General features: G+C 38.3%; 1 protein-coding gene across 2 annotated transcripts; it reads right to left on the bottom strand.

Moving 5' to 3' along the window:
• Positions 1–688: 688 nt before the first annotated feature.
• On the bottom strand, positions 689–12,667 carry LOC105060483 (uncharacterized). 2 transcript variants are annotated; one of them, XM_010944206.4, is made up of 5 exons: positions 12,499–12,667; positions 11,715–12,035; positions 4,199–5,466; positions 2,511–3,819; positions 689–1,040 (listed from the first exon to the last, which is right to left on the bottom strand). In XM_010944206.4, the coding sequence occupies exons 1-4, from the start codon at positions 12,499–12,501 to the stop codon at positions 2,517–2,519; spliced, it is 2,895 nt and encodes a 964-aa protein (XP_010942508.1). In that variant the 5' UTR covers positions 12,502–12,667; the 3' UTR covers positions 689–1,040; positions 2,511–2,516. The 2 variants fall into 2 exon arrangements, with proteins under 2 accessions (XP_010942508.1, XP_010942509.1); XM_010944207.4 differs by having other exon boundaries at positions 11,715–12,055; positions 12,499–12,656.
• Positions 12,668–13,323: the final 656 nt, after the last annotated feature.

Here is a 13,323-nt window from a genome sequence, read left to right as displayed (position 1 = left end):
TAAAATGTGGAGGGAAGGTGTGGCCACCCTATCTAGTATGTGTGAAAGAGAGTGACGACATTCACATTCAAATTGGTCCTTGAGCTTATAGCTAGTGCCAACAACATCTCAGTGGTGCATGTCTTGTATGCCTTCAATATAGAAAGCAATGATCTAGACCTCCACTTCAATGTGATGAGCTTTGAGGATCCAAGTTGGACCACTTGTACCAGCCCAGTAGAGACCTAATTTGGGGCGGACCACAAATTTTGCATCGCTTAATTTTAAGCACACACAATCATAAAATATTTTTAAGATTTGGATATATTGACCTATAATAGGATTATATTTTATAAGTCTCGATCCTCTTGACTGGTGAGCTCTAGGTTCTAGGATGATTGAATTACATTGCTTAATTTTAAGTATAAACAATCATAAGATATTTTAAAAATCTAAATATATTGATCTAGGATTATATTTTATAAATCTCGATCCTTTTGCATCGACCGATGAATTCTAGATTCTAGGATGGATCAAAGATCTTTATAAATGAAAAATCGGATCACCTTTGTTGGTACTGACCGCTACAAATCGATTGAGATAGCCAATATGAACATCCAGACATCTAGGATGGCCTAGCATCTCGATAATTCACTAGGATGCCACTTTAATCTTTTTTCTGTTCCCATGAATTTCAATGCTTATCATCTGGGAGAACTCAAAACAAAATCTCTGTTGCAGTGAAATCAACGGCTAGAAAAGTTGACAAAAAAAAGTACCAGGTCTGGCTGCTTATGCTATAGCTAATACATGACCTTGTACACCGGTGATTTATTCTGAAGCTTAAACATGGTAACTTATGTGCATTACTAGAAAGCACTTCACCATCGTAACTTGAGCCACAACATGGTCTAGAGTGCTGCTGATTGTGGCAACATGGAAACATGGTGGATGGCTAACATTGACAGGAGAGGATGCTATCAGCAGAAAAGACAATCAAATGTGGCAACACTAAACATTGGCTCCATCTCAGAAGTTAACCAGAGCTTCTTCAAGATACACTGCAATCAAATTAGATGTAGATTCATTAAGCTCATAGCTCAACATAAGACAAAAACTTGATCTAAATAAACACGATAAAACTCGAAATGTAAAATTTCATGCTCAATTAAGTACCTGCCTTAACATGGTACATCTATGCATGTAATATACTTCCATTTGAGAGCCGAAACAAATTTCTTATACATTGCTTGGAATCCAGATTTTAAATTCTACAATTTTAAGTATGGTGTTATAATCTTCATTTCAGAGCCGTGAAATATTTGCATGTCAGTTATGAATACAAAGTTGACTTTCTTTCCCAGTTAGAAGAAATATGTGAAAAATACATTAGGTCCCTGTATTTGCCAGCTTGCTTTCTAAATTTCACTTTGGACCCCTCTCTAGTTACCTCGCCAGGAATTTGCACCAGATGGATGTCAGGTTGAGATCCATTCATATGTTTATACTTTATGAATCACTTCTTTAGATATGAAGCCTGGATAGAGGGATTACATGGAGCTCACATCCAATCTGGTTAATTAAATTGGTCATGACTAAACACCAAGACTTCATATAACTTGATAAATGAAGCTTCTCATACAAGATATGTATGCTCTCTTTCATAAACCTGAGCACCTGCCTTTAAGTATGCATGTATCAGACATGACATCTGTCGATATTATGTGTACGCTAATTTCATGCCTATTTTGGCCATCTGAACTTATAAACAGGTGAAATGCATTACGTGGATGTCACTAGTTGCCTGTCAGTAAAGACAGTGACATAAGAAGCAATGCATAAAAGCGGCCCAAGATGAGAGGAATGTGCATTAATGCATACATCGATATAAAGTAACATGATGTAGACAGCACAAATTCAGACCTTAAGTGCATTTCCCATTTATCAGAGCATCAGCAGAAGTTAAATTAAAATAAGCCAGGCAGTTCAATTCTGTTCTAATTCCTCAAGTTGCACATGCCCAGCCAAGCCAGAGGTTTAAGACTATTAGTAAGTGATATTTATCTTTGGGGGAATTCCACCTAGCTTGCAGGTAACATCACTAGGTGGATTAAGAAAAAACTTGGGAAGAAATCCCACCTTCATCAGGATTGGGGAGTTTAGAGGTAGTCGGGGAAGCCTGCCCCTTGTTATCTTAGCCCATACGAAGAGTAGAAACAGAAATTAATTACCATCTTATAATTCAAGATCTTTAGTTTCTTCCTTGTTCCAGATCTTTTTAAAAGTGGTGAGAAGGCCATAACAAGGATCAATAGACAGATAATACAAGCAGCAGTGAATAAAAAACATGGACCCGAACCACTAAAAAAGGGAAGATTTCTCTACTCATACTAGAAATGGGTACATCTTGGACTCAGGGAACTATCAAGTTTTGAGGCATAGACTCTAGCTTCTGCAAAGTGGTACAATTGTAGAATATTGTTGTGAAGGACCACTAATGTCAAGAGCAAAGATAGTGGACAAAGAGTTACCTCGATCTACCGTTGGTCACCAGTCTTTGACTGCTGCTGTATCTGTTGAAGTAGTGCTGCAGCCAGCTGCAACGTTGCCTGGAGACGCTTCTGGGGATCTGCTTCTGTCTCCTCCCGCATGCTGTTCGGTACTTGCTGGCTACTTTGTTGCACAGGATTTCCAGTCGGTTGGACTGCAGGAACAGTAGAAGGATGCTGCTGGAATTGTTGCACTTGGTTAATGTGGGGACCTGATGAGCCAGGAGGTGCAGAAGCATGGTCGTGCAGCACAGAGGTCTGTGCATGCATAACAGAAGCATGTGCATGCAGACTGGGGCTTTGCATTGGGTTTGCCTGTTGATTGTCCCTATCTGTTGGTAATGCAGGATCTTTTCCTGGTTGTTTCTGCTGCCCAAGAAGAGCTGCCAGGTGGGCAAGTTGCTCAGGTTGTAGAGGAAGTGGCATAGGTGAAGAGAGCTGAGGTTTAGTTTCTTGTTGCACAGGGAACTTGCTTGCAGGAAAAGGAGCGATACCTGAAGTTTCAGGTATGTAATTGCTTGAGGTTGTTCCTTGTGCTACCCGAGAATTTCCTGATGGATATGCTTCTCCTGCAGAATTATCAAATGAATGTGATACAGCATTTGGAGCTGGGGGACGGAAATTCCCAAAGCTAGAACTTGGGATGTTCATGTGATTGGACCAGTTCGGTGGCATTGGCAGATTTTGATGCTGAAGTTGGTCATGTCTTTTCTCTCCATGAAATTCTGGCAATTTTTCCATTGAATGAACAAATCCTGAGTAAGGATGAGTGTCACCCGGTTTATGAGGTAGTGGAAAAGCAGAAGTCACTGGAGTTAAAGGTCCCGATGATGAGCTGAAATAGCTTTGGCCCTGAGAGGATGCCCTGAAATCAGGCGAATTTGACTTACGGAACAATGGATCTTCACAAACACTAACACCATCATTTGGCTGCTGCACCAGAGGTGGGAGATTTGATTCTGGCACTTCAAGTGAATGACGAGAAGAACTGAAGTCAGAACTGGGCTGCTGGAACTTCAAAATGACACCAGAGATGCTAACTTTCCCAGGTACTTTCAGTACTTGTTCAGAAAAATCTGATGGTGGCACAAGGAATAAGGTAATCTTTTCCCCCAGCTTGGCAACTGCTGCACGTTGCTTCTCACCCAAATAGTGCATGAATTCATTGTAGAAAACAATATCAGCATCCGTTTCTGGAACAAAGAAAACCACCCAAGCACTAGCTGCTTGATAGTAATGTTTGGCAAGCATATCAAGACCTGTCCTTGCAGTGCAGTTTAGAAACTCAGGCCTGCAATATGACAACTGATTAAGAAACAAGCAACATATGACCCTACTAAACCTCAATAGTCATTAAGAAGATAACTCAATCTTGGCAACACGAAGGCAGGGGGGAAAACAGTGCCTATGAACTACATATGAGAGTTGTATTATCACCAAGTCAATAACTGAGCTAACCTATTTAAAGGCAAGCTTGGCAATTAGAACAGGCATCTCTTACAAAAATGTGGGGGAAAAAAATCATTCAATAAAAAAAAAATCCCCTAATAAGGTGGCTTCTGTTACCAATAATTCCATTAGAAAACAATTTTGGATGGTTAATATTCCTGAATAATATAGAAATCAGCTCATTATTGAACGATTTCATAATAAATTGGCATGCAACTTACAGCATAAAATCCAGAATTTTTCCAACAGGAAAGCAACGAGCTCGACAGACCGGAGTGCCTCCCTTCGCTATAGTTCCCTCCCATTTCCACTCTTCTTTCAGTGGAGGCTGATGAGGTTCTGGATTTATACTCTGCAGTTTGGCTGGTAAAGGTAATGGACCAGCACCTGCATTGAAATGATCAAAAGTTCTCCAAGAGTCATCACTTTCAGCAAGTGGACGGATTGGATTCCTTGAATGATCAGGAAATCCTTTAGGGCCAAAAGGAACAGAGTCAAAGCTTTTATTATATATATCATGTTCAGGCAAATTCGGAAATAATTTCAGCAGGCTAGGATCACGCTTTTCTTGTTCGAAGTCAGAGAATGGATACTCAGGAAGTTCTTTATCCAAAAATATGTCTGTCCTCAGCCTCTTGGCTGAAGGAAGAGGGCCTTCCACCATGCCCCAAGAATCTTCAAAAGGTGGAGCTCTTCGAGATCTCTCAAAAGGGATATCATGCCATGCTGCACCCCTCTCTGCTGCAGGACTATTTCTGTGGCGTTCATACAGATCATTGGACAACCGTCGTTCCAATCCAGTTTCTTGTGGTCTATTATGTTCAAAAATATCACCTAAATTGGGTACTGGGCCTGCTCCTGGTCTTACAGAACTACTCTTACCAAAACCCATAATACTGGCATCTCCAGACAACCTATCAAACATTGAGATATAATGAGGAGATGCCATGTGAAACTCTCCATCAAGAGTCTCAAAGCTTCTATCCCCTGGGAAAGTCTCACTACCATGTCCAATCAAACCAGGTTGATAATTAGATTTGAAAGGTGGAGGGAATGGACCATTTATTTGGTTCCTTCCATGTTCAGCCGGGGTAGAATCACTCTTGGCAAAACATATATTTACACGGGGATTGTTAAAAAGTTTTCCCTGAAGAGCTTCTTTAGCTCTGCAAGCTGCCACTACACTTCGGTATCGAACAAATGCATAGCTACGACCAGGAAATGTAGAAATCTTCTCAATTTCACCAAAGGGTGAAAATGCCCTTCTCAGAACCACTTCATCAACATTCAAGAATGATGGGAACCCTATCCACAACATCTCACTAGGTTCTGCACTCTTGTTTCCCTTGGACTTGTCATATGACTTTTCCGGACTCAGCCGCAGTGGTCTTGTATCTCTCCGAAACTGTGCTTCTACCTGTTCGATGGAACGTCTTTCATCACCAAATTGTGGACGTTTCCCATCCTGTGATAATACTGAAGCCCTGTCCTGTAATTGAAATGATTTTTCAGATAAATCAGCATTATAACTTCCCAATGCATATGGTACGTACCAATTTTGGACACCTGATACAGATTCTCACAAGCTGGTAATTAAATTGTTTACTTCAGTGATTACAGGCCGACCATGAAAGTCTTATCAGATGATAAGAGTAAATAATGGTTTAGTTGTAATTATTCACTAATTCAACTACAACAAATTTAAAGAACGAGAAGACTGTGATCATAGTAGGGACATAAATTGAAAACAGGTTGTTAAAAAACTGAATTAACCAGCTATTTGGAGATCACAAAAGAATTTTGCAGATTTCTTGAAAAATGGAACCAAACCAGAAATACTAATAATAACATCCACAGAGAATGTTGCATCAAACTAGCTAACTGACCAGGTAATTTTTGTCTGGACCATGACCCAGTTAGTGCTGGGAAGAGCATTAGGCAGCACACTTTTTAACAATGTAACATTACGTCATCCACAAGAAGACCACTAAGGTCTGGCTAAATGTATCATCAGCTTTTGGTTGTTCCAGCCTGTTCAGGTTTGCAGAGGCCTATTAATTTAAGTTGACCAAAAAGAACTTCAGTTTTTTCAAACTTGCATTTTGTTTCACCTTTCAAGTTCAAAGAACCTTCAGATATGACCACATTTTAATAGACTATCACATTAGTCAACGCCTTTTAGTAACAAATATATATTATGATATCATGAATGGGGCAAACAAACTGCTTGCCAAGGAGCCCAGGATAGAAAGATGATTGGTAGAGTCAAATAAAATTTTGGCGCTGGTGCTACAAGTGCAAGTACTACCAGGATAACCCACTTTTTTAACTTGATAAAGATGATTATGTTCATGATCAAATGCGACAAAGGATGGTGCCTGTTCTATTACTTGTATGGACTCTCATACACAATAAGGGCTAAGATGGCCACACTTATAAAGAACTGGCATAATGATGATACTTAAGCTACAGAAACATGAACGCTTGTCCACAACTATATTTGCACTCATATATTAGTCAGGTTCAAAAGATTTCAGGCTCAGCAAAAATTGGGAATTGCTTGGAGAATGTAATACTCTTATACCATCTTAATAAAGCTGGCAAATACTTTAAGGAATGTAAGTGACAAGACATACAACAATGAACATCGATACAAGTACCAGGAAACATAACGACAAAGAGCATCCCAGCACTTTGTGTGGTATAAAATGTCCATCATTAAGAATATTTTTTTTTTTCAATGAAAATGCTTTGAACAAAATTTTTCCCTATTGATTCATGAAATGTTTTAAACTTTTTTTTTAATGCTGATATACCAACGCCTTATGGGTCATTTCACTGACCAAAACTGATTTGTAAAATGCCGGCATGAATTGCTTGGTAACAATGTTGAAGCCCTTATTGGAATTGAATGGCATCCAAGCCTATATAATTTTTCTGCAAAACTATAAGTGGAAAGGAAAAAAATCTTGCAACATGAAAATTAAGTGAAAAGTTCAACAGAATATCGACATTGCACAGTTTACCAAAGCTTATGGCATTACATAAAGGGGCCAGTCCCCACAATATGCAAATTATCACTAAAGAATAACACCTCCTTTTGGAAACATCAATTTGTATCAAAGCAATGAATATTTGAGCTCAGTTCATTTTAAGTGCCATGTGCTTCCAATGGATAATTTAATATCATTGTCATCTATGTCGTCCACCTCGATCAAATTTCCTGTACCACCAGCATTGATGCATTTTGCAAGGGAGAGACTGCCTGAAATTCCGGTTACCAACCAAAAGGGATCTTGCAACCAGTAAAGGTGGATATTTATAGACTGAAAGGAATTTATAATGGTAATTATATGCAAGGTTTCAGATCTTAGTCATTTTAAAAGCCTTAGTGCAACCCATCAACTGATTTACAGGTTACCTCATAATACTTCCATGCTGTTCCCAGGCAATGTCCTCAAAATCAATTCATCTGCAGGCCATGCTAAATGGATCCAACCACCCTGACCAAGATGTAACTGATTTCTAATGATACATAGGCATGGTGTTACTTTTATCATGTCAGTAGTAGTGAACGCTAATTGAGCCTAACTACCAGAGTTACAGGAAATAGTTGACTAATTCAACATTCCCCAAGCCTTTACATTCTTTTTTGCCTTTGTCTACTTACTAATCTTCATTAACAAATTGATAGGCTTCCAAAAGAACCGTGAAACTTGGTCATTTTTTTTTCTTTTATCAACACAAGCCAGAGAGGTACCTCAAAAAATAAGAGAAGTATTATAATCGTATGCAGCAATGAGCATATTTAGATCAGAAAGCAAAATATTCTGTCAAACTATGAAAGCATGGCAAATTTTCCAGGTAATCAACACCCTACTTGTATCAAAAGGCTTTCCGTACCTACATTATGAGAAATTGGACACTGGAAAAAATATATATATATAGCCAACATATACTGACAATACTTCAATGCAAATATGTTGCATTATTTCTTTGGCATAATACAACATATGATATAGTAATGCATGCCAAATAGCCTGTTTCCTCTCTGACAGCCTTTAATCATCTTTATGTATTCTCAACAATTAAAATGTTATGAATTGATTATACAGAAACATCTTTGAGACCATACAACAAGCAAAGCATGTTCCTGTCAAATAAAGTTTTGATAGACTTCCAAAGGAATCATGTACTCTTTATACTCATTGTCATTTCTTTTCTGCATGATTAGATGTAAGGTTGATGTTGTAGAAGCTATAACTATTATAAGAATGCTGTCCAGTTGACACCTGGCTTCTATCCTCCAATGAAGCTATTTTAGTTAAAAAGGGGCATCCCAACACATCAAGGCCCTACCATTGTGGGGGTCTGGAGAGGGTTAGATATATGCAGTCTTACCTTTGCATATGAAGAGGTTGTCTCCTTATTTCAAGCCCATGACAACCAGGTCATAACGAAGCAACTTTACCATTATGCCAAAGCCCGCTCTCTATCGAGCTATTTGTTGTTGCCTCAATAAATTTTTTTTCTTCATCAAGAAAGCATGTTAATGATTAAGGAAAAAATGCCATGAAGGAAGCTTTATATAAGTTGCTCCCAAAGTATCCTGTTTGCTGATCGAGAGCTTAAAAAGGAAGTGGATTTAGATTTGAAGAAAACCAATACGACTTAGTTTGATAGATTGTTGTGCAATTCAGATGGTGTGTAGAATCATTTGCACAAAATGATTAGGAAAGCAAAACCTATAAAATGGTTTAGGGTGGCAACTCAGGAAAAAAGTGTTAAGCCATATGTCAGCTACTAATAAAAATAACCCATCTTTCTTTTTGGCTAAAGATGTGTTCATCAGGTTCTCAGCTTGAAGATTTCCTTTATTCACACAACTTGGAGCACAGATGATCTTTTCTAAAGGTGATTGGTGGGCAATTTGGCAAGAGGGAACAAATTTTAAAAGCCCTTTACATACGAAAACAATGTGTTATTTCTTGTTTTTGCTGATAGAGTAAGTAGAACACTGTTCACCTGGTGAGTATTCACTAATATGATTTGTTCTTTGCTTGAGACTAGGCACATTAAAGGCACAAGAGCATGTAAATACTGTTAGATGTAACCAAGGTGCAATATTACACACCAAGGCTATGCTTTTAATAATTAAAGCATTCCAACTAGGATACAGCTACTCTACACTTTTTCTTTGAGAGAAACCTCTCTACAATTTTGATGTTCAGATTTAACAGCCTCGGAAAATAAATTCAACCTCCTCGAAATAAAAGAACTTCCTGTTCCATCAATGCCCTCCATGCTCTCATGCCTTGTAGCCTTCTACAATATTCAACAGCACTACTTCTTTGCTCCCACAGCTAAATCACCTCTAACACAGTCACACCAAAGGTGCAGCATACTTGGTTAGCCCTAGTCTCTATGAACAAATAACCATTTGCATCTAAAGAACGTTCTACAGTGTGTTTTTCTAGTGAATTATCTAGAAAGATGGATCATAATTACAATTTTCAGCGGGGAAGCATAAGAAAATGAGGCATGCATCTATTGGTAGTTGGTGACAAGAGCATGCCTCATAATGATTATTTCATTTTCTCTACTATAGTACCAGAATCAAAGGGACACATTGCAAAGGTACTTCCAAAAAAACAACTTAAGTATAAAAAGGAGGGACTTCTGACCACAACCAAATCTTGATGAATTACAGTGGAATGAAAACAAAATTCTGATCAAATTGAGAAAAAGGAGTGAAAAGACAAATGCTAATGGTTTAGGTCAAATTCAAGATCAAGCATGAGAAGATAATTTCACTATCATAAATTTCACTTGACTTCTAAAAGAAAGAGACGTATATAGCTCAGTGGCCTCCTCTCCCTCTCCATCTCTTTTTCTCCCTCTACCCCACTCTGGCTTCCACCAAGCTCGATAGCGATGCAGCAAGCTCGGCTGCCATCCAACGGCCTCTGGAGGCCCTCCGTCCCTCTCTTTTTCTTCCTCTTCCATTCTCTCTCTTCCCTCTCTCTGTCGGTTTGGGCTCAATACAAATGGTACAAGGGTATATACCGAATCGTACATTCGTACCACTGGGCCAACCAGTTCGGGCTTCGATATTAGCACAGCAAACCTATTCTGCCCATTTTACCATGTTGCTGCATGCTTGACTTCCAGTTCTTTAATTGCTTTATTAAATAACTATATTTAGTTGGTATGAATGTTATTGGCTACTCATAAATGAACCATATGTAGGTCAGCAACTATTCTGCTTGTTTAAAATTCATTACTAACAATCATATTTTCAAAAAGAATTTTTTTGTAAAACGTTCAAATTCACAGCACATCTGTTGGAGGTGACCAAGCCACTTGAAGAAAATTAAATTGTTTCTAGTGTAGTAATAGAGCATCGAACCTACCAGGAGTTTCAAACAATGGGGGTCCTCTGGTTTGCTCAGCCATGCTCCTTAGTGGGTCAATGGCCAACACCAGCATTATGCCTCTTTTTTTTTTTTTCCCCTCTCTCTCTTTGACAACTAGAAGAGGAGGAAGCCTAGGCAAAATCAAGCTGAGGACGGGACTAAGCACAGGCCGCTAGTGTTTGACATCCACTGACTTTACCAACTTAACCAATTAGCATGCTCAACCTCATACCCAAAGTTCATGCGTCAAACATATGATTATGTAGTCTGAGTAACTGCCTGTGCACCAGAATTAGTACCCTTCATGGCACAATGAAACTTTTATGTAAGTCAGGGCAAAGATATTCTATTTTGAGTTTGTCCTCTGAAACCTTTTTTTTTATATAAGTAACGCAACAGGATCCCACTAAGTCATTCTGACTTTTTTTTACTTTTCAGAATGAACAGGATCACATGTAGATTTCCTTTGAATAGTTTCAGGAATCACAGCTTCATATACATAGTGTTCATCAGGATATCTCTAGCAAGCAATTTCTTAAACGATCAAATTCATGTTGATTTGGCAGAACGTGTGGGTCCCAAAGAGTTGCTAGAGAATGGCAAAAAATTAACTGCTATATCTCCTAACTTTACAAAATGATTTGCTGATGACAGGAACCATAGTCATTTGAATGTTCTGAAATGGGATCAAGAGATATGGCCAAAAGAAACCCATACAAACTGTAAATCCTGTTGGAAGAAGTATATAGAGACTGGAAGCTTTGCACCTTCTTTTCATTCTTTATTATGTCCAGATCACTTTTTCTTTTCTATCATGAACCATGTATTTCTTGTTCATAAGAAGCAGACTGTCCATATTCTAAGTCTTGCATAAGTGATCATCATAGGAACAATGAAATGAGTGTTTGGTACATACAAAAGAATTGTATTGGCACAATCAGATTCAGTTTGGTGCTATACTAACGTGGTAAGACAGAAGAGCCGCTTGAATAGCATATGTTGGGTATCCATTTTATTTCAAAGTTGTCCTGTGAGTGTTTATGAATAGTGCTCTGCAAAATATTACTTACGTAATTACTTCATTGAGCATGCTACAAGTCTCCTACTTATGTTCGAGTCTTATGCTTAAAAGTGAAGAAGGTTATATTACAATATGAGTTATTCTTCGATTTACATTGCATATCAAGTATAATTTTCTTTTTGTTACCAAATAAAAAGACTTTAGGCTTGTGGAAAATGCATTAAATGACTTGAAAGTACAGAACCTCGAAACCAATAAAGCATAACAATTCGGGAACAGACGAAGAATGTCATAACTAACCCCCTTTGCAAACTCGATTCTAAGAGGCATCCCAGCAATATTGAAACCTTGGAGCCCTCTCAATGCAATGACAGCATCGTCCTCTTTCTTATAGTCGACAAAGGCATAGTTCCGGCCTGGAATGTGAGTTATGTTCTCTATTTCCCCAAACCTCAGAAAATGCTCCGATAGAGTGCTCTGCGTCACATGAGGGCCTAAGTTCCCGACCCAGAGGTGCCTCGAGGGAGGGGCAACACCCCACCCAGTCCGGCGCTCCTTCTCTTCGAATCTTGGTGCATATTCAGTGTTTGATCTGTCCCTTCCTCCTGCTCCCCTCCCCATCTAGTCATGGAAACAATAGACTGCAATCAATAACACCAGAAAAACAATAATCCAACAGAAACTGACCACGACCAAGCTGATTAAAAGAGCCACCAGAAATAATCGCCTAAAAAAAAAAAAACGCAATTTATTAAGAGGGGATGACGGCAAAAGCCCGTCCTGAAAAATATGAAGAAAACCTCAAAATATGAGAAAATGAGATCCGATGAGCAGCACTGCTCAAATCAAATCAAAACCCTAAAAGATGGGCTCTTTTCAATTGAAAAAAAAAAAAAAAAAACACCAAAATGTAACAGATAAAATCTCTTGCCTCCCCGAATACAAAACAAAGCACAACCTAACAAAACACCAAATAGAAAAGTAGCCAAGATGTCGTTCTTCTCGCGAATCCGAAACGAAAAACTATAACTTTCAGCTATAAACGACGAATGGGAGAGACAGAGAGAGAGAGAGAGAGCCTGACCATTTCTTATGGTAAGAGTTACCAAGGGGCGATAGGGGGATTAGGGCTTTGGGGTGGCGGAGAAGAAGAAAGAGAGATACGGCGAGGAGACGGCGGCCTCGAATTCTGGTCTTCTCGGAGAGGAGGCGAGGGCGTGAAACGATCCCCATCGGGCAACAAGCGGAGGAACGGCTAATTTACCATCGGCAGCCAATCCATCTGGACCGTCCGATCACCTGTACGTTTCTATTATTTTTTAATGGCCACATATGCCACGTAGCCTGACTAATTTCTTTCGAAAAATAATAATTAAGTAAATAAGAAAAAAAAGTTATGTCCTTGCATATAACCCCTCCTATTATCTATAAATTTTATATAATTTTTTTTTTTTTTTTTTAACATGTATCCTGATGAAGGTGGCTTGTTGTTTATTTCATCTTTCAAAACCACTATTTGCGTATATACCTTTAAAATCATTATGTCTTTGCAATGATACGCCTATTAATTTTTTGACTACAATATTGCAAAGTAACTGATTTAAGTGTAAAATGATAATACTACCATGTCACATTTTTATAGTTGAAAATTGATGTTTTGCCTAAAATATAAAGAGTTGTACCATTGCTTGAATTTTCTGATGGCACCGATGCAAAGAGATAATGAATTTATTTTATATTCTAAATAGTTATTTATTAACTATCATCCAAAAATCTAAGAGAAGGTCATTGTTGCGTAACATAATGATTTAAAGATATTATATATGAATAATAATTTTTGGAGATTAAAATAAAATAAGCTATAATTGCAAAGGTATGTATACAAAAAGTGTTATAAAAAAATCTATAT

Source organism: Elaeis guineensis, chromosome 1 (assembly GCF_000442705.2).
Source record: "Elaeis guineensis isolate ETL-2024a chromosome 1, EG11, whole genome shotgun sequence".
Lineage (NCBI taxonomy): Eukaryota > Viridiplantae > Streptophyta > Magnoliopsida > Arecales > Arecaceae > Elaeis > Elaeis guineensis.
Note: the sequence above shows the minus strand (reverse complement) of the source record. Positions and strands in the feature narration are given on the sequence as shown.